General features: G+C 52.0%; 1 protein-coding gene across 4 annotated transcripts in view; it reads right to left on the reverse strand.

The window, feature by feature from the left end:
- The window catches only part of TRAF7 (TNF receptor associated factor 7), a 28,677-nt gene extending 8,306 nt beyond the window's left edge, over positions 1–20,371 (reverse strand). The window contains exons 1-9 of one of the 4 annotated variants that reach the window (XM_085074314.1): positions 17,185–17,404; positions 16,169–16,295; positions 10,400–10,518; positions 10,115–10,172; positions 8,980–9,071; positions 4,901–5,017; positions 3,534–3,626; positions 1,835–1,868; positions 347–530 (exon numbers count right to left, since the gene is read on the reverse strand). In XM_085074314.1, the coding sequence (XP_084930440.1) occupies positions 347–530; positions 1,835–1,868; positions 3,534–3,626; positions 4,901–5,017; positions 8,980–9,071; positions 10,115–10,172; positions 10,400–10,480 (659 nt within the window). In that variant the 5' untranslated portion in view covers positions 10,481–10,518; positions 16,169–16,295; positions 17,185–17,404. Of the gene's footprint in view, positions 1–346; positions 531–1,834; positions 1,869–3,533; positions 3,627–4,900; positions 5,018–5,259; positions 5,401–8,979; positions 9,072–10,114; positions 10,173–10,399; positions 10,519–16,168; positions 16,296–17,184; positions 17,405–20,206 lie in introns of those variants that run through there. The other 3 variants (XM_085074312.1, XM_085074313.1, XM_085074315.1) reach the window with 3 other exon arrangements.
- Between the last annotated feature and the right edge of the window lie 927 nt (positions 20,372–21,298).

Raw genomic sequence — 21,298 nt, forward strand, 5'->3', positions numbered from 1 at the left:
CGGAGAGAAGCAAAGGCAGAGAAAATCAGCAACAAGCAAAAATTAATGGGAAAAACACAGATTGTCAGGAGAGGAGCAAATCAGCCCTAAGCGGCTGTCAGGTGATCCTCCTGCTCTGAGACTGCAACTCCAGCTTTAAATTCTCATTTGGACAGAAAATTGAGAGTAATAATAGGCCACATTTTCACAGGGCACATCTACTTCTGCAGTTGATAGGCTGAGCCTTCACATAGCCACCAACAACAGGCAATTGGGAAAACAGGGAATGCATTTAGGATGGGGAGGGAGATAGATTTCAAATTCATAGGATACAACAAAGATAATTCCTCTTCCAAAAAGCACTCACTTCCTGGCACTGAGCTTGATGGTGAAGGGGCAGCCACGGGGGTCCACCTCGAAGGCAGTGGGCTTGCTGCTGGCTGCAGGCCGACAGCCGTACTTGCAGTGGATGAACAGCTCCCCGATCTGCTCGGCCACCGCGATGTTGTTCACCACCACCGTCAGCTTGGCGTTGTCCACAGGGCACTTCTCTGCCAGGGAGGGAAGGACGACATGGTCAGAGAGGGTTGAGACAGGGTAGGAGAGTTTGCAAGAGTCCCTGAGTGGAAATTTTATTTTTCTGCCTTCCCTGGTCAAGTCAGCCAACTGCCAGGTGAGTGGCCATGGAATGAGCCAGGAATATTCACCCAAGGTCTGCAAGCTACTCTCTTTGGTTTGTCTTGGGGCTTGGGAAAGTTACAGTTTATGTTAATCCGTAATGATTTGAGGGAGCTGCCAGTGAGAGAAGCCCACACTGTTTCACACCACCTTGTGCTGGCTGAGGTGTGAGTGTTCACAGGAATGAGCACAAATCACCAGATGCCCCAGCCATAACCTGTCCCCTCACCCAGGCCTGGGCTCAGCTCCTGCTGCCAGCAACCGCTGAATCCCAGAATCCTTAAGGTTGGAAAAGACCTCCATGATCATTGAGTCCAAACCTTGGATGGATCACCACCACTGAGTGCCACATTCAGTCATTTACTGAATACTGCACAGATGGGAATTGCAATTGCAAAGCCTTTTGCTACAGATCTGTGGGTTGGGGTTGATATAGCAGAGCACAGTGAGGGGATTAACATGCAAAGTGGATGGACCTCTTGCATATGGAACAGAAAAATCTTCAGGCAGAAAGAGCTGCTGCTTTGCAGGACTCCCCAGGGAGCCTCCTCAGGGCCCACTGTTCTGGTAATGCCAATGGCTTGGCTTTGTGCTGAACAACAGCTTGCCAAGAGGGGCACAGGCTCATGCCAAAAAAAGTCTTTTTTTTGCAGCCAGAGCCCAACCCAAGCGGGAGCTGGTTAGCCCAGGCCAGCAGCCAGGGGCTTGGGCTCTCCCAGGGTTCTGGAAGAGCTGGGTGAGCTAAAGCAGCTCAATGGGCTCAGTCAGGGGCCAGAGCCCTGGCACTGAGGGGATGGGGGAGGAGGGCTTGATGGGGCTGATGCCAAACGTGGCCCCTGGTTCTTTATCCAGGCAGCCACAGAAAGCTTTCAGTCTGAAATCAGTGGGTCAACTCTGGGCGAGACATGTATTATCCTGGGATTATCCATTGCATATTCCAGGGTCTGAGAACATCCTGTGCCCAGGAGCAGGGCCCAGCCCTCTGCAGTGCCCATGCTCCAGTGTGCACCATCAGCCTCCAGCCCCAGCCCCTCACTGCTGCAGTGGCACATCCGACTGACAGCTTCTTTTAAGCCCTCTGGACATTTTTTCTGCAGGTTTCTCTTTAGGTGAAAGCAAATAAAGCAGAAAACAACAGTGTTTTGGCTGCATCACACAAGAACAGTTCTGTACTCACCAGATGTTAAGGCACATCTTCTGCAGAACGTGTGCTGTGGAGACAGAGAGGAACAGCAGCGTCAGCGTAAAACGAGAGCAGGTAAATTATTCCCTGTGGCTAACGATGGGAAAGGTGGGAGATACCAAAGCCTGTGGCTCAGGGGCCTCAGCAGCTTTCTGCCTGTTTTAGCTCAGCACCACAGGGCAAACCCCAGCTGCTTGCTCAGGCAGCTCAGGGTGCAGCACAGGTCCTGAGCCTGAGTACTGAATGTACAGTTTGGAGCTTTGATGTTCTCCCCATTCAGGATCAGACCATGACTGAGGTGCAAGCCAAAGCCAGGGGCATGTTCTGCCACACTCTGATATTCATGGGATCACAGAATGCTGGGATGGTTTGGGTTGGAAGGGATCTTAGAGATCATCAAGTTCCAATCCCCTGCCATGGGCAGGGACACCTTCCACTAGACCAAGCTGCTCAGAGCTCCATCTTAGATGTGAACACATCCAAGTCCTTCCTACCCTCCACATCTGCACAGGATTTCTCTACTTCCCCCTGCACTTTAGCCCATGTTATCCCTCTCACTCCCCTGAGAAGCCCTCAAGGGAAGGGGAAGCCTGGCTTCTCCCTGTTCTTACCCAGTCAGCCCACCACATCCATCCTCTAGAGCCCTTCTGAGGTGGCAGAAGCTGCCCTGGCCTGCTGTCAAGCAGATGGAACAGCTGGTTTGTAAGCCCATCAAATGCTCTGTAAATGTGAGCACTTTAAATAGCTCCTCTCTCTGCTCTGACAGTTTAACTTGATCAAGTAGCAAACACAATCTAACACACTAATGAATATAAAGGCTGCAGCATTTCACTGGTCCTGATCTTGCCCTGAACACTCCCTGGAGCCTCCTCTGCCACACTCCCCCTCCACAGGGCCAGCTCTTGGCAGGGGCTGTGAGTCCCCCTCTGGAGCTGTTATCTGCTGCCCTGCTCCCATGGCCTTTTCCTGCCCAGCACAGCTGCACTGAGCTCCCTCCAGAGCTGCCAGACCAGGACTGCAGATGAAGCCAGGCTGCTTCCTGCAGTGGTTTTTTTTTTTTCCACATTAACCAGTAAATCTCAGTGTCTCTGTGCAGAGCTGCTTGCTGGAACGGTGCAGGCAAAGTGCACCAGCTTCCAGCACTTTTGGGGAATAGCACCCTCACTGCAATAAACAATCCTGAGCTCTGCTGCTGCTGCTACAGCCCCATCTTGGTGATCAAAAGCACGTCAGAAGCATTAGAGCCATCTCAGAGCCATCTTTCTTCACAAGTAGCACAGAAGCAGGAATAATATACAGCTTCTATTAAATCCCAGTAAAATGGAATCCAGAATTTTCATAATGCCCTTTCATTAGAGGATCTCAAATCCCTTCGCAATCATTAACTAAATGAAGCTTCAAGCCATTCTTGTTTTATAAGCAACACTTCCTTCACAACTGAAGCACAGCCATTCCTGGGGTGCCCAGGAGCTCCTGCAGAGCCCTTCAGGAGGAGTTTTAGACCCCATGGAAGCCACAGCAAGGAGACTGAACATGGCCAGGACAGCGTGGCTGACAGTACAGCTCTCCTGGGAAAAGCCACCCCATTTAAAGCGAAGCCTAGGTTTGTTTGACAGTCCCCAGAGAGAGACAGTGGGGACAGTCCAGGCTTGGCTCTGGCTCACTGAGGGCATTTGGGAGAGTCCTGCATTACCCCACAGGTTGTGATGACTGGATCCTTAAACACACTGCAGCACAGCTGGCAGCACAGCTTCACGGACGGCTGCTCTGCAAACACCAGGGGCTCCTGCAGGGCACACAAAGGGACACAGACAGAGGGGATTAGTCCAAACCAAGAGGCTCCAGCCCTGCAGAAGGAGTAACACAACCCCTCAGTGGTGAGCCTTGGGGAGCCTGGGGCATGCTGAGGATTTCATTATGTCAACATAAAATTCTGTCTGGATCTGCTGAGTTCCAGCAGGGGAAGAATGAACTTGAGAATGGCTGGAGACCTTCAGCTCATCACAAACTGGAGGCCACCAACACCTGGCAGGAACAGGACCTGACAGCAAACTGCACAGACCAAATTCTTTGCCAATGATTCAAGTCACCAGAACTGCATGAGCTGCACTGGCTGGGACTCTGTGCTTGGTCAGCCTGAACAGAGTTGTCAAAAATGTACTAAGCCTGAGCTTAAAAGCAATTTTAAAGCAGGCTGCACTCTTGTGTTCTTGAAACATTCTGAAGGGCTCCTTCATTCTGTTAGGAAGCAGAAACAACATTGTTTCTGCTGCAATGGGCCCATCTCTCCAGCTTTGTTTACCAACTAGGACTGCCAGCACAGAGCTCCATGCACATCCTCCTGGAGCTCCACAGCTCTCCAGGGCTCCAAGCATGTCCTCCTGGAGCACCATGGCTCTCCATGCTCACATTTCAGAGCATTTCCAATCAATCTCTGTACTTTGCTCTGTCTTTTCATCCTGTGATGCTCTCAGAAATGCAAACACAGCCCCTTGGGTTCCTAAATATGAAACACATTCTTACCCCAGATCAGTGGCAGAACGCCACCTGACCTTTTATTCATCCAGTTTGGGGTTATTTATTGGGTCACAAGCTAAGCTCAGTTTAAAAGTATCCTCCCCCAATATGACACCAATTCCTTGCACCCTCCTGGGGCTTACAATCAAGTCAGTGGGGTGCCACACAGCCCTGAATGGGGATGGAGCTCCAAATCCACGGGGAATTGTATTTCTCTTGTTGCCTGGGGCCAGACCATCAGCCTGAGCCTTGCAACTCACCCTGCTCTGCTGCAGGGCCAGGGAATCACACAGGACTTTGCAAAGACTTACAGTTTTTCTGGGAAGCAGAAAAGCCTCACCATTGTCCTCGCTTTCCAGGCAGGGAAATGGCACATAAGGAAGCAAAGTCAGTAGTGGAAACAAAGTTAAAAGCAGCAGTCTGAGCCAGGCACAGCACAAAATCTGCCCGTGAGAGCTCTGGGTACTCACGACAGTCCACTAAATTACCCTTTTGACACTGAACTTCCTAATCCTGCTCCTTCAGGCAATCCCAAATACCTACTGGCTCCTCCTCTTCCTCATGGAGTGAGAACGTGGAGCGCAAGGACATGTTGGATTCGGAGTGCAAGGAGCGGACGGAGATAGCGGAGTCGGAGCGGCGCGGGGTGCTGATGGGAGGCTGCGGACACAGAGCAGCTCTGTCAGTGCAAGTCATTCCCAAACTCCACGCAAAGCCTTCAAGTCCAGTTCTCCCCCTCCACAACACTCAGCTGCTCCATTCCCAGCTGGCCCTGCTGCTGTGTGCCCTTCCCTGCACCGTGCCCAGGGACAGGAATCACTGGGGTTTAACTCCCTAAACCAGGCTGATGTAGAAATTCCGAGCACATCGCTTTCTCCGAGGTGCATTCCCTGCACACTTACCGTGCAATGGTCTGCAGGAATTAATCCTTCATGGCAAGCTCTGTAAATCTCCCCCAGAGACTGCTCCAGCTCCTGCACTCTCTAATCTCTGCAGCAGCACTTGTTGTTGCACTCACTATCTAACTTCTGCCAAATTTCTTTGCGTAAGTGTGGAGACTTCCTTCTATTGAATTCTCTCTGAGCCCGGCTCTGCCGCTTCCTGCTCGGGAGGGGAGAGCAGAGCAGACACTGTGTGCACCAATCCAGAGAAATCCCTCTGGCCACAGCGGCCTTGGGATTGGCTTTGGGGGAATGCTGCTGCTGGAATATTAACCAGCAGCACATCTCTGAGGATGGAATATCAACCATCAGCACGTAGCCAAGGTGCAGTTTGGTGTCAAAGAGCAACTGGAGACTGCAGACCACGGGGTGACTGATTTGGGGATTCAGTGTAACTGGGAGCGCAGCCACTGCTGGGTTAGTCTGGAAGAGATGCTGCTGGTGCACTGGGAAAGGTGCAGAGAGGAGGAATAAAGGTCTTCAACAAGTAGAGTAGATGCTTTAACAAAGAAAGAGGAGAATGAAGGCAGAAGTTTCAGACACTTCAGACAAGGGATGACGGATGGGCATCTGCACGTGTCACACCTCTCCAAGACCTGGCTGTAGCCTGTGTCAGCCTCCAACTCTGAGCAGAGTGCTGGCTGGAGGGAGCTCTGGAGATCCCTGGCTGCCCACTGGAAAAAGGACTCTCCCTGGCCCAGGCCAGGCCTGGCACTGCCCAGCAGAAACAGGGAAAGCTGCACGGATCAGACTCTGCTGAGTTCCTGTCCTGCACCTTGTGAGCAAAACACTTTTCCTCGTGTTCCATCTGAGCCTTGTGAGCTGCTGTGTGCCTGCCCTGGGTGAAAGTGGGTGACATCAGACCCAAGGACAGACAAAGGCAATGCAGGAGGGCAGTGGGGTCAGCAGGAAATCCAGCAATGAAAGCTGCAAGATGAGGTTCAGAGGCTGCTGCCTTCCCCGGAGACAAAGCATGCTGCAGTCTGAGTGCAGCCTGGCTGGGCTGCAGAAGAGGAGCAGACCAGGATCCTGCTGGTTCCTCACACTGCTTCATTTTTATGATCCTGGGCTCCCAGGAACTCAAAAATGCTTCATCTGCTTCGAAGCCAAAGCATAAATGTCTTTCTTTTAAAGACAGCATATTTATTGACTAAATATGTAAACCTTAAGGAGGAATGGCTATAATGAGGTAAATAATTTTACGTGTATCCATTAATTTTGCTCTTTTCCTCCACTAGTAGCAGAAATTATTAAAACAACAAGAATGACTGTGCATAGCTCCCACTCTGGAGGTGACAGGGGGGTGAGGGGAGCAAAGGCAGGCTCTGCAGGGAGGCAGGTTTGTCACCAGCAACATCCAGTGAGGATCACCAACAGAGAGGGGGGATGCAGCATCCCAGCATTTCCAGGAGGCAGAGGTGTGAGACACAGAAGGTTTGTGTAAGACTGTGGGCTCAGCTCCCTGTGTCCTGCTTCAGACAATGCTGGTATTAACTGCACAGGAGAGAAGGGGATGAGCTGAGATGGATCCCTCACTCCCCCTGGGTTGTCGGGACAACAGAGAACGACAAGAGGGTGTGCTGGCAGCTCCTCTCTATCTGCAGCCTTGGTTTTGCCAAGTAATGAAGGATAAAACTCAAGAGACCTTACTTCTGCACTAAATCAGGCACACCCTTGAACAGCTCAAGGATGGAGCACTCAAACATCTGATGGAAGATGGAGAGATTTTTGCTGGTAATTCAATCCAGCCTGCAGCTCAGAGGTGAAGCTCCCTGTAAACTTTGGACAGCCAGGCAGCCTCCATCCATAGCATCCAATTGTTTCAACATTCAGCTGCCACCTTTGGCTGCAGTTCCCATCACCTCAGCTACAAGAGCAGCCTCCATGGAAGGCTCCAGCACAGCCCTGGTTCCAGTGGGAATTTGTGGCCCTGTGCTCAGGAAGGATGACAGCAGCCACTCAGTAATCCCTGCCTTGCGCACAGAACACACTGCTCTGCTTCTGTTTCATTAACAGCAGCTTTAAAAGGAAACAAAAAGGGGTGGTGGAGGTCACAGGAGGGCTCTGACTCGTCTCCAACTCTCTGATGGCTGAGAAGCCCATGGCAGCTTCTGGAGGAGGGAAAACTCAGTGATGAGGAAGGGAAATCCCAGATTATTTCTTGACAAAGCAAATGAAGCTTCCTAAGAGGGTTAGTGAGGCTGTCTGGAGCAGCAGGCAGAGCAGGGCTGGGGCGGTTCTGGTTTGTCAGCACCTCATGTTGCTTTCTGAACCACTCATTAATCCTCTCACTATTTTTGTTAAAGAGTATTTAACACTCCAGGGAAAGTGGGCTGAGACTGTCCAAGAGGATTGAAGCTGGCTCCCAGCAGAGATCTCCCCCACTCTTGGCTGCACACCCAGTTTGTGACAGTGGGGTTTTCAAAGGAGTCAGGGAGCTTCTTCATCAGACCTGGCTAAACAAAATACCCACAGCATTCTCCCCTCTGCCCTGTGAGAACTGCCTGGCTTGTGAAAAGGGCACTGTGAGCCCAGCACTCAGCCCACAGGTCTGTGCTGACAGCCAGGGGTGGCCTGAACACTGGCCCAGCTCATGGGGTCAGTGGTGGGCTGGAGAGCTGCACTTGCCAAGGACATCAGGCAAATTTTCAAAGGACGTGTTAGAAAAAAGACCAACAACAAACAAAACCCCCACGGGCTCACATAAAACACAGCAAGATCTCTGAGCAACAGAAGGAACTTTACAGGATGCTGACAATACAATTCTTTGCAATCTGGTGTCAAATTTATTTTAAGAAGTGCTGCAGCTCCATAGTGTTGCTGACCCCAGTCTCTACCTAACTCCAGTGCCTAACTCCAGCAGCTGTGATCCATTTATGCCTGGATTGGAAACTGGGTCTTGTAACCTGACTAAACAGAGCTCGTGGTTGTGAGGTGTGGCTGGAGCACCAGGGACAGGAGAAGGTCCAGTCTCAGCTGTCCATCCTTTCATCAAGGTTTTCTTTGCTGTCACTGTTCTTGATTTAATTGATTTAGCTGATTTAATTTCTCTCCAAGCAGCTAACCCTCAAGCCTGTTGAATCACTAAGCTCCCCAAAACTAACTTTCTCAGAAGTGAATGAGAAAGCTGAATACAAAACCAGGAACTGCTTTTCCACCAAGATATTGGAAGACATGGGAATGGCTTGTGTGGGAAGCCCAGCACAGCCCATAGTGCCCAACATCCCACTCTGCAGGTTCCAAACGCATTCCCTGTGGTCAGAAGCCCCATCTGGAGGTGGGACTAGGAATGGATTCTATGGCCAGGGCTGCAGAGCCAGCTGGGATCCATCCAACACGGAGAGTGCCTGGCCCAGCCACAGCCCAGACATCCCTGTTTCCTCCCGAGCTCCCTGCTCCCACAAGGAGGGTGTGGGATTTGTAGTTCCTGGGCTCTGGACCCACATAACCATCTCAAGCAGTGTGAAAAGCAGCACCAGCAGCTCCAGCCTAAAGCCCCAGGACAGAATGAGCTGCTTCCCCACAGCACCAACCATGAGAGCAGCCAGGAATGCTGAGGCTAGTCCTGCCTCTGGGGCACATGTAGGAATGATGAGGGAGGCAGAGGAGCCCAGAGGAGCTCCAGACACCTCTCATTAAATATCTAATCAGCTAAGTCAGGAGGGTCCTGGCAACACCTACCATGCCATCATCCTCATCCCGTGGGGAGTAGGTGAGGGTGCTGGAGGAGGATGGGGTCCGACGGTGCTGCTTGAAAGTATTGGTCCCGTCAGCTTTAAAGGGAGTTAAAGGAGAAAAATAAGCAATTAGGCTCCTCAGAAACACCTCCAAGCTATGGGCCAGCCTCTGTAGCTGTAGGTGTAGCTCTTGGAAAAGACTAGGGATTCTCCAGTGCTTGTTCATGACTGGAAGTATCAGCACAGGTAGAACAACCCTGATCTCTGAGAGATTGCCCAGAAAAGAGCATAGGTAATATTCTGTCAGGTCCATGGGTTAAAAATACTATTAAAAGGAAACTTTACACTCCCACAAATCTCAGTCACCAATAAAAATTGCCTGGATCCAGGGAGGTCTGGATATTCCTGAGGCACAGGGGAGGCATGCTAAATTAAATACGAGATGTTTGTATAAAGATTATGTTACTGACTCGTATAAAAGTCTGAATGTAAATATTCAGGAGTCCAAAACCAACCAGAGTCCAAGACAAATGTAATCCAAACATTTTTCTCGGGCAGATGTTCATTTCCTTATCTAAATCAGTGTCAAGCCTTTTTGTCTCTATTAAAGGAAGGTTATTTGTATTCCAGAACGAAACCAGGTCTCTTCCTACATTCCCCCCACGTGCCAAGGCTCAGGCTCCCCTCACCTGCTGAGCTCTGAGGAACAATGCACAGGAATTCTAAATGAGCAGGGACATTTGCATCCCCTCCTCTCTGAGCTAAAAATGGCCATGGGGTTTACCAAAGCTCCAGAGTGACTCACAGTCAGGCACAGAGTGAAGATGGAAATTTTCAGCATTGGCGATGATTGTCACAGGGATCAATAAGATTTGGTGCTGAGCTCAGTTGTACTGCTGTTTTCAGCAAGGGCTTCCCAGTGCCACTGCTCAGCCTGCCTGAGGGGACAAAATTCCTGTGCCTGCTCATTTCCATCATGCCAGGACACTTGGGCTGCATAACACCAAACCCAACCCCTCAGCACCTGGCTGATGACCACAGGGACTCTCCCAGCAGCTTTATCATCTGTAAAACAACAACAACCACCCTGGGATCACACCCAGTGCCTTGGGGAGACACTGTACACATGAAATACTCACGCTTTGTGATGGTGGTCACAGCAGAGTAGGCTGGTCCAAAAGTTGTTTCCATTCTTGTCTGAAACATTGAAAAAAAATGAATGTCAGGGCATTTAAAGCCTCCAGACTTTGTCTTAGCTGGTGAAATACTGCATGCACATTCCCAACTTTTATCTGTGAATAGTGTGATTTTAAGCGGCGAGAAAACACCGTATTTCAAAAGAAAGGATGAGAAGACAGGAAAGCAGCTCTGTCCCCCAGGAAAGCAGCCCTGTCCCCTCCCTGTGCCAGCAGCAGTGGCCTTACCCCGTTAGTGTTTTCAGAAGTAGTGATGGTTGTTGTGCCACTGGAGAAACGATTGTAGCGAGCGTTCTTGTTTGAGCTCATAATCTAGGCCAGCATCTGTTAGTCATGGGAAGCTTGCTCTGTGGAAGAAGAAGGACACAAAGGGAGTTAGGCTCACTGTGTGTGTTTTCCTGGGCTCAGAGAACACTCTGCTGCAGCATTAAGCCCAAGTGTTTACCTAAACTCACATAAACCTGGATTTTCAGAAGCAAGAGGAGAGGACAAAGTCAGATTCCTTCAAATCACTGCAGGATCAGTGTTCAGCTTTTTTTAAATATATGATTATCTTTCAATAAGAGCCTCATTTCTCTCCCTCCACTGTTTCACTAGGCTCAAGTTTGCAAAGTTGAGAATTTCACAACAATAATCTGCAGAAACACATGGAGTTTGCTTTCTTTAACCTCTGCTGAAACCCAATGCTGCTTCAGGGCACAATTATGCTGCTGTCCCAGCAGATCTGACAAGATGCTCTCAGTCTCCTTCAGAGCCAGGACACCCTCAGGAAGGAGCTGCAGCTCCTCTGCCACCACAGAGATGCTCCTGGCTCAGGCAGGAGTTTTCCTCAGAGACAACAAGGCTCAGCCAGGCCCTGGGGAGGTGAAGTGTCTCAGGTGTTTCTAGCAGTCAGTTTTCTCTAATCTGGGGGTGACAAGTCCTACATCTCCAAGCTCTTTATGAAAACACCAGTGTGATTTCTCCACTTTACAGAAAGGGACACAGAGGCTCAAAGAGAGACAGGACCCCACCATGCAGCTGTGACCTGGGATTTGTCCTGGGATTCCCACCTCCCTGGAGAGCCCTGGCACATCCTGCACATGCATTTTAAACTCTGCAAAGGTGACACTCGAGCTGTGCTTGGCCAAGGCCCTGACACAGCACTTCCTGGTGCTCCCTGCAGCTCTAGATCCAACAGCTGTCAGGCAGCCAGCAACAGCAGCAGCAGAATCCTGAGCAGGGAATTGCTGCTCAGGTCTGAACTCTCAGAAACAGCTATGGTCAAAAATCATAAAAAACAAAATTCCAAAAAAACCCCAAACAAACAGAAACCCTGAAACCAAGCCCAAAACCATCTGAAAACCAGAGATCTGGATAATGTTTTCCACACACGTGACAGCACTGTCCTGGCTGCTTGCAAATGCCAGATCCCTGAGGAGATGCTGAGCACAGAGTCTGGAGCTGTCTCAAAAGCAGCAGGAATGAAGCAGAGCTGTGCTGCTGCATCAGGGAGACCTGCAGAGTTTAAAGCTGAGCTCCAGCAAGCCAGAAGTTTGGCTTTTGCCATCAGATCCTTTGATTCCTGTCTGTGTTCCTGAGGGCACAGAGAGCAGAGGGAGCCAGGAGGGTGGGAGGTGGAAGAGGGCAGACAAAGGTTTTGGGCCACTGGCCATGGCCCCATGGGATCTGAGCCTTGCTCACCCTCTGGCAGCCTTGGATGAGCCACTGGAGCCCTCAGCTTCCTCCCGGCAAGAATTCCCCCCTTCTGCACGAGGCTGAAGGTTCCCCTCTTCAACTACAAAGCCTGAAGATGAGAGGTCTCCAGCTGGGGTCTCCAGATGATGCAGTGCTCATAAATTAAGCAAGGCAAGTGCTTCCACGAGTGATGGCACAAACTGCAGCATCTCCTGGGATTTCCCATCACAAGGTTGCGTTATCTCATGTCCAATAACATGTATCCCCAAAATTCTCCTCTCCACAGGTTCCCTACATCTAGCAGTACAGCTGGGCTCAGCACTCTCCTCTGGATAAGGGATTCAGCATCCTCATTTCCTCCCATTATCGGGTGGAAATAGAGAAATATTCACTTCCCAGGGATGCAAATCCATGACCCCTTTTTCAGAGAACCTCAGCAACACCTACCCACACACCCTTTATCCTGCACTACTCAAAGGCAGGAGCAGGGATATTCTCCTACTTCATCAGCCATGCCAGTGTTAGGAAAACCCTGCATATCAAATATTCCTCCTGGGTTTTAGGGCAAACAGTCATTCCCAGATTGAAAGAGAGGAAGCCCATCCTGATGGAGGATCGTGGGCTGTCTGGAGACTCAGAGCTTTGTTCCCTCCTCATTTTCAGGGTATGTATCACCTTCAGATGTAACAGATGGAGACTCAAGCAATGGGAAACACTCAGAGACAGGGAAAAACAAAAATGGGGATAACTGACAGCGTGAGGAGTTCTGTGATATCCTTAAACATCGGGTCAGATGTGCCACAAACTGTGACTGCAGCCACTCAGTGACCCTTCAATCCCTGCCTGGGAACCTCCAATAAATCCATAGTGAGGCAGGGAATGTGGAGTACAGGGATTTTCCAGTCACTGTTCATAAGCATGACCTGTGCTTGCAGCTTGGCTGAGCAAGGTACCTGCAGCAGCAGCAGGGAGCCTGCAAATGTGTGCTCTGAGCAGAGACCAGAGGAATGTGAGCAACGGAAAAAACGTGGAGCAGAATATCAGCCAAGCTGCACAACACCAGCTGCCACAGCAGTGTCTGATTTCAGCCCAAACCTCTGCACCCACCAGAGTCAGGAGCATTTCAGCAGAGCAGACACCTCTCTAGAGTATTGTCTGACAGCTCCTCACACCTTCCTTTCCATCTGAGAACCTTTTCCAACTGATATCAAAGAATTTAAAAGGAGGCAGAAAAGAGCTGATGTTGTCAACATTAATACCAGCTTCTTACAGCGCTTACAAAAATCTCTGCCAGATCTCTGCACCTTTGCTTGGCATCTGAACCTTGCCAGCTGCACTGTCCTGTGCTCCCAGGCCTGGAGGATGAGTGTCCCTCTTGGGTGGCTGGTGTCGGGAAGCCAGCCTGTAATCCACATTCTCCTTGCCTGGATTTAATTTTTTTTTTTTTTTTTAACAGGCAACATCAGTGTTTTTTACAGTAAACAAAGAGAGGGGGAATCTCCCCTGGAAAAAGGAAGCTGTGGGGATCCAATATTCAGTAATTCCCACAGCTGATCATAACCAGATGTGAGGGGGGGCAGGGATAGGTTTCAGCATTTGCACACCACAGGGATCAACGCGAGGCTTTTGAGACTCAGTGAGAAGAAAAGCCGTAAAATCCTTCTGTAGTAATCCAGGCAAGGAAAAACCCAACCAGCAGTAGCTGCAGAGGCAGCTGCAGAGGGGGAAGCTGTGCTCTTTCTCCCCATTACTGAAGGGAGATCCAGCAGGATCAGCCATGGATCAGCCTGTGGCAATACCTCAAAGCTGGGAGGAGAATCAGCACCATGGCTAATTACAGTCCTGGGGTCTGGTGGGACCAGCACAGAACCTCAGGGGTCTGCCCTCCCTCCCCTCAGCCCCAGAGTGCACACACATCCCCTTGGATACCCCAATACTCTGCTGATGATCCTCACAACCAACCTAAAGCCAAGACTTTGAGGGGTGACATGGCATGGGGAGAAGGAATGGAGCATCCCACTCCTCACAAACATCCTGATCAGGAACCACACCTTGGCACTGCTGGGGTTTGTGCTCTGGCTGTGCCCTGGGACAGCCACAGATCCTACAGGGAGATGTGACACGGCAGGGAGTGGCTGGCAGCCACAGTGTCCCACATGGCACAGAGTCACCTCAACAGGACACCAGCAAGTTTCCACCTCACACAACTGCCAGTCCAAGGGGCTCAGTGACCTGTCCTACACCTGCTGCTCTTCCTTTCCCTCCTCTCTGCCCACTGAACTCTCTCCAAGGTTATTCACCAAGGAAACGCTGGGCTGGCAAACTGTCCCACAGCAGAAGGGTTTGCCAGTGGGAAAGGCACTCGTGGGTTATCCTGCCCTGGCTGGAACAGCCTCTGGCTGACGTGAGCTCCCTTATCTCACAGCCTGGGTATTTACGGCGTAAGACAAGAGCTGCTTACAACACTGCACTCGAAACAAGAAGGGTTACACATCCTTGAGAGTATTGGCACATCCCCAGGGAAACACTCCAACAAAAGCCCTGACAGCTCCACGGGACAAGGGCAAGGCCTGCAGGTGCCAAGGGCACAGGGTGAGTTTGTGGGCTAATTAACTATTCTGTGAGCATCAGCACCTCAGGGTGACGAGGACTATCAGCATCTGGTCTGACCTGTACAACACAGGGTGTAAGAATGCAGAGCTACAGCAGATCCCTGAGATAGACTCTCCATGGGCACCTCTGGAGCTGATCACCGGATGGGAAGAGGCCAGTGGAGCTCAGTGGTCACTCCTCAGCTCAGGGAACACCAGGCCAAGCAGCACTGCTGAGTCAGCTGGTTCCAGCTCACTTTTATTAGCTGAAGATGCTGAATAAAAGGCAGCAGTGAAATCAGCACCTCTGCAGGTGACACAGCTCTGCCGAGCAGTCAATACCATGGTGGTGGTGAAGAACTTGTGAAAAACCCCACAGAACTAAGGAGGACAAAGAGGTTGTAGATGAGCTGAAAGACCTGACCCAGCAGGACATTTCTTAGACTCTTCAGATGTCAGTCAGTGCAGGAAAGACATAAAACACGAAGAGAAGTTCAGCCTTACTGACAGAACACGGCACCTCCATCTGATGAATATGTGGAACAGTCTTTTTACTGTTTGTAAGTCTTTTTTATAAGTCACACCAGCTTTTCTGAGTGTCTTACACTGAGATCATAATTGTACTGAGCTGTCATCAATAAAAATAAAAGGGATATTTTTAATTGCTGCTACTTTTACCAGTGCTTCCACTGACTGCAGGGCTGAGAGAGCACATTCAACAGCTGTTTGAACACTGCCATGCCTTTGAACAAATGGAGTTCAGAAAGGAAAAGCATTTCATTTGGTGCTTTTCCCAAAGGATAATGAAGCCTAGGGATAGAAGAATTTTTGTAATACTTCTTATTAAAAACCTGAAGCTGTAACTTTCAAATGTTCCCATAGCTGGATCAAAAGTGATTGTTCTGGTGAAATGAAACATCTCAATTTTCCCAGAAAAATAAAACGAAATTAGAAGTTAGAACAGAGGCCAATATTCAATGCCACTCCATGACACAAAAGCTACATTTGAAGCTTTTTTTCCATTTCAGGTAACCCGGAAGGATCCACCTACAAGGCCATTTTTGTTATGCAGCCCAGGGCTCAACAGTTCTGACCCTGCAACAGAAATTGTCCTGTGCACAGGAACAGCAACATTCACAGCTCTGCCACACAAGGACCTTAATCAAAAGGTGCTTTAAATTTTGGCCCTGCCACTGCAGAGCTGCATGCTGTGCCTCTCACAGCTTCTGCTCTTCCACATCCTCCCTCAAAGAACAGACCCCTTCTGAGACCATCACATTGTTAAACTGCGGATTTGGTGAAGCAAAAAGAATAAAACCCCAACCGAGCCCTGAAACCAACAACGTCCTCTCCCTGCAAGGCAAAAATCTCAGTCCTGCTTCAGTTGCTCAGGAGGGAACGGCCAACTCTGAGCAAGGCAGATCTGGATGAAAGATATCACACTTCAGAAGCTGAGAACAGTCACCTACGCCACTCACACCACAACTGGTGCTCACTGGTGCTCCTCAGACTTGTTTCACAGAGAGAACAAGTGGCTGCCAAGGCCCCACGGGGTCCTGTGGGCTGGCTCAGCTCTGCTGTTGGTCTCCCTGCTGCAAATCTGCTAGATAGAGGGGCTTGGAACTCAACTGAAAACCCTTGAAGTCATGGCAGGTCAGCAGCAAAGCCTGGGGGATGGAAAAATTTGGTCTCTGTTCTCCCAAGGAAGCCAGAGGAATGTTTGTCTCACCTGGATTCTGCTCTCCTGGAGTCCTGCCAGATCCAAAGCAATCCTTACTCCTTCACTCCTTGATTCCTGTGCCATGGCTAAGGCCTTTTCCAACTGCTTTGCCTCATGGTTGGCTGCACTGCATCCTCTGGAAAGATGTAACCACCCCATCACACTATGGGATTCTTCCAGATTAAAGTCATAGGAAAGCTGAGCCCATAACCATGACTCAAAAAGCACCAAGCATCACTTCCACCCCCTGTTCCCCCCAACATCCTCCAAAGATTTGACACCTCATGACACACACTCTTCTCTGCCTCCTGGATGCAACTGGAATACTTCAAAGATCCAGCTGAAATGCATCATCTTCTTCAGAAAGAAAAATCCAGCAAATCCCAGTCACCTGCTCTTTTCTTGTACAGTTTCCTTGGACTCTGCCACTGAGAACAAGCAGGAGGCACCACGGAGACAACCAACACTCACCAATCAAACTAGTGATGCTGGGAGAAACAGGCACCAAGTCCTTGATTCCAAAAGCAATCAGTGGATGTGGACACTTCCACCATGGCAAATCTACTGACAGCCTTGAGACAGAAGCACCATTCAGTGTCCCACAGCCCCCAAACACCACGGGTTAAACTCTCTCCCCTGGGGTGACTCAGAATTCCTGGGGAGGCAGCAGGACACCACCTCTCCTCACAACTCTGCCTAAGAAATATCGAGGATTTCCCACCTCTGAAACCAGCAGGAACAACCTCAGAGCACACTTGCTGCAATCAAGCATTCCACAGCCTTGCAAAGGCCACTCTGAAGGATCATAAAATCAGCATAAAAGAGCTCCAGCTGTTGGACAGGCCACAGGTACCCAAAACTGGTACTTCCAAACTGGTGCTGGCTTCCAGGTGCCTCCTGCTCTCCACTGAGGGATGAGAACAGTTCCTCCCTCACTGCTGAAGCAGAGCAGCTTCCCCGGGAATGCTGCCGACAGCCTGACACCCAGCACCCGGAGCAAACACTTCTCCTCGGGGGAAACTCACCCATGGCCATCCCGGAGTGGTGGAGCCCGGCAAGATGCCACCACCATGCCCAGTTCCTGAGCTGTGGACAGGCTTTTCCTCGGCCAAAGTGCCTCTTCCGCTATGCAGTGTGCGATCGCTCCCCAGTGATGTAAACACAAAGGCATGCGGAGCAGTGGGCGATATGTAAATCCAGCTGGAAAATCCCACAGCTCAGCCAATCTCCACGCTGCCTCCCAGCTTTGCCCCGGCTGCTCCGGGTTCAGTTTAGTGCAGGAAAAACAACCCTCTCTTAGCACACATGGATTTATTCCCCTGATTGGACAAAGCTCCAGAGACAGAAAAGTCCTTCGCTTGTTTTAAGCGGAGCTTGAGTTTCTCATCCTCTTTAGAGTTTCAAACTATTCAGAACTCTGAATAACAAACAGCAACGCAGCCTTTGCTTGGAGAGACAATCCAGGGAAATCCAGTTAGCTAAGAATAGCCACGAAAAGGGAGAGCTGGGGAGCAGGACTCACCCGAAATACAGACACTGATGGTGGGGGACTTCCACTGCCAGGACAACCCTCCCACAGCTGAGGCTCTCCCAGGAGAGGCATTGCCCCACTGCAGCCCCAGGACACCTCGTTAAAAGCAGGAAGGTGACTGGTGAAGCTCTGAGCTTGGGCTGTGCTGAAGACAGAGCAGGAGCAGCCTGAATGGGTAATTTGGGGTGCTGCTGCCCTGGGCTGCGGGAGGACTTGCTGATCCCAAAGAAAGGTGACACGTACCCCTGTGAGCAACCAGCTGCCTCCTTCCCTGTCCCAGCTGCCACTACATCCCCTGATCCAACCCCCGGGCACAGGGACATGCCAGTGTGTGCCTCACCATGCCCATGGCAAGGGCACAGGCAGGGAAGGAACAGCAAAAGGAATAAAAACCAGGAGGGAAAACTTCCAACACACTGAACATGGCCACAGAATCTGAGTACTGGAATCCAGGAAGGATTTTCTCTCCAGTGCCCTCCTCCTGGCACACCTGGGCTTGGCTGAGATAACCTGTGACACAGGTACAGTCACACTCCAGGAAATCCCACAGCCAGAGCCAGCAGGGCTTGGAAGGTCCCTGGGAACAGGTGAATGCTCAGCCCTCGAGGTGACCCATGGCTGAAGCCCACTGAGGCTGCACAGTGCTCAGCACTGCCCAGGACCATCCCCAGGTGCAGGGCAGAGCTGGCACCAGCACCAGCACGTGGTGTTCAGCAACATCCCAGAGCCTGCAGGGCTCCCTGCAGCTCTGGCAGCACCTTGGGACTGTGGAGCCCTGGGAAGGGAAGGGCTGACTACAGCCAGGGGACACAATTTCCATGTGGTGCTTCACATGTGGCTTTAGGCCATCAGAGGCTGTGCTGCAGCTGGAATGGTCTGGTGGGGGCCAACCCTGGGATCCCCCAGATCAGGGAACCAAACCACCTGAAAACTATGGATTGGAGGATTTTTTTCTTCCTTGAGTGCAATCAATATCATGAAAACCCCTGTGTGAGTGTCAGCAGTGAAGGTGCCAGCACCCCCTGACTGGAAACACCACTTTGGCTCAGGTTTCCCACTTCCACCAGGTGAAGCATTCCCTCCCTCAGGGCAGTGTCACCTGCACACAAACCAAACCCCAACTTTCTGCATGGCTTCATCCTGAACCTTCTCTGCTCCACACAGGGACCCCAGGACCTGGAGGGAATCCAGCAGACTGCAGACAGGACCTGCTCCTGCAGCTTCCTGCATGATTTTAGGAATCTTCCTTGCCAGGGAGGCTCAGATTGGACGTCAGGAGGAATTTCTTCAAGGAAGGGGATGTTAAGCATTGGAAGGGGCTGCCCAGGGAGTGTCCATCCCTGGAGGTGTCCAAGGAATGGCTGGATGTGGCACTCAGTGCTCTGGGCTGGGATCAGGCACAGCTTGGGCTCAATGGCCTTAGAGGTCTTTTCCAACCTAAACAATTCTAGGATTCTGTGATCACACTACTTTCACTCATCAAGGGATTTCTGGAATCATCCTTCACCCCCAAACCCTCTCCATCCTCGCTGTGGCTGGAAGCTGAAACCACTGACAGACAAACACTCGAGGCCAAAATGCAGCAGCTGTTTGAGAGGAACAACTGCTCAGTACAGGCTGAAAACACATCCCTGGGGGAAAATGCACAGGGAGGCGAAATTAGAGCGCTGGGACTGAAACAAAGGCAAAGCAACGCTGCCAAAGTGGAAAAAACAACTGCTAGGTCACAGTTCTTCACACAGCTACACCCTGGCAGGGACAACAGGCTGGATGTGGCAGGTTAGGGACACACCAAACACAGCTCCCGTGACACTCAACAGCCCCGGCAGCACAGAGCGGTGGTGTTTGAGCCCAGCAGAGCTCGAAAGGAAGCTGAACCCAAAGGAAATGCTCCCTGCTGCCCTTCCAGCACAGCAGCTCAGGGATCCGACAGGAGCAGAGCATCTGACAGTGTCTGACAGTGTCTGTCAGCGGGAGGGACAGAGCCCAGAGCTCGTTTGAAGCGAGGAGAGGATCGCACAACTCACAATGCACTGCCTGACCCAGACCTACCAACGTTGTGGGACAGAACGGAGATCTACCCGGGATATCCCACATTCTGTGAGCTGTGGGACCGAAACCCAGGAAATGAGGTTATTGCGAGGCTAGGAGGGAACCAGCAACAACACGAGCCGCGGGCGGACAGGGAATGGAGCAGAAAAGGACAAAACTGAGCGGAGAAAGACAAAGCTGAGCGGAGCCTGCGGTGAGAGCCAGCGAGCACTCCGGGAGGGCAGCGGCGGCGCTCAGCGAGCCCCGGCCGGGATTCAGCGGGACCAAAGAGCGCAGAGGATACTCGAGCTCCTGCGAGCGCCCCGGCAGAGCCGCTGGCAGCCCGGGCACGGCGGGCACGGGCACGGCCAGCCCCGGCAGCCTCCGCCGGCACCTCCCGGCCCGGCGCCCCCGGCCCAGCCCGGCCCTTCCCCTCACGGAGCCGCCCGGCGCGGCCCGCCCGGCTCCCCCCGACCCGCCCGTACCTCCCAGCGGCGGCGGCGGCCGCAGCGCCGGTGCCCGGTCCCGGCACATCGCGCCCCGGCCTGCTCCCCGCTGCCGCCCGGCCCGGAAGAGCCGCGCCCGCCGCTCCTCGGGACTTGTAGTCCCGTGCACGGTTTCCTTCCCGCACCGCCGCGCCGCCCGGACTACAACTCCCAGCAGCCCTCGCAGACAGTCACGCCATGCTACAACCCCTGTTGCTACTGGCTCGGCCCGGCCTCCTGCAGCGACCAATCAGGTGGCGGCAACTGACGCCTCGGGCCACGCTGCGCTGCGCGTTGCTATTGGAAAGGAGGAGAGCGGCGGCCAATCAGCGCTGGGAGGGGCGGGGCGGCGGTCACGCCAACAGCTGGCGATTGGCTGTGCCCAGAGTATGCTGACCAATAGCGGCGTCGCAGAGGCTATAAAACATGTAGCACACACCATGTGCATTCTTTCTGGCTCAAGGTGCGGTGGGGACTGGGCAGGTGGGAGCGGGGCTGGTAATGGGGAAATTACCGAGGGCGGGCCGGTGATGATCCACATTTACCTTTCTGACACCTCGTCTGAGGGCGGCGGGCGGCCGCAGCCCCTGCTGAGCAGCCACGGCTGAGGTCCGCGCGATCCGCGGCCCGGCTGGGCGGGCGGGCGGACTGCTCCCCTCACGCTCTGCTTCTCCCCTCAGGGCTCGGCGGCAACCTGAGATCGCGGCGCGGGACCCGGCGGGGCTGCATCGCGGAGCTGCCGTGCCGAGCTGCGGCAGGCCCGGGGCTGGGCCGGTTAACTGCGGTGTGAAACGCCTGTTGTGTTTGCGGTAAGTGGGGCTGAGCCCCGCGGGGAAGCGCTGCTGCTCCTGCTCTGCAACGAGGCGGCTCTTAGAGCACTAAGAAGCGGCTGCAGAACGAGCTGGAGGAAAGAATTCACCGAGCTTAACTCTCCCTCATGGGTTAGTTTAAGGTGGATGTCGTGGCAAGGTGGTGGGTGTAGTAGTGTGGGTAAATGAAGGGATTTACACTCTGAACTCCTGTGCTACAATGTGTAGATGGAGAATTTAAATAATTTTTCTGTTTAGCTCCGTTGAAGATAACAAGTTACTC

This window comes from Lichenostomus cassidix, chromosome 14 (genome assembly GCF_008360975.1).
Source record: "Lichenostomus cassidix isolate B80296 chromosome 14, HeHo_3.0, whole genome shotgun sequence".
NCBI classification, from domain to species: Eukaryota; Metazoa; Chordata; class Aves; order Passeriformes; family Meliphagidae; genus Lichenostomus; species Lichenostomus cassidix.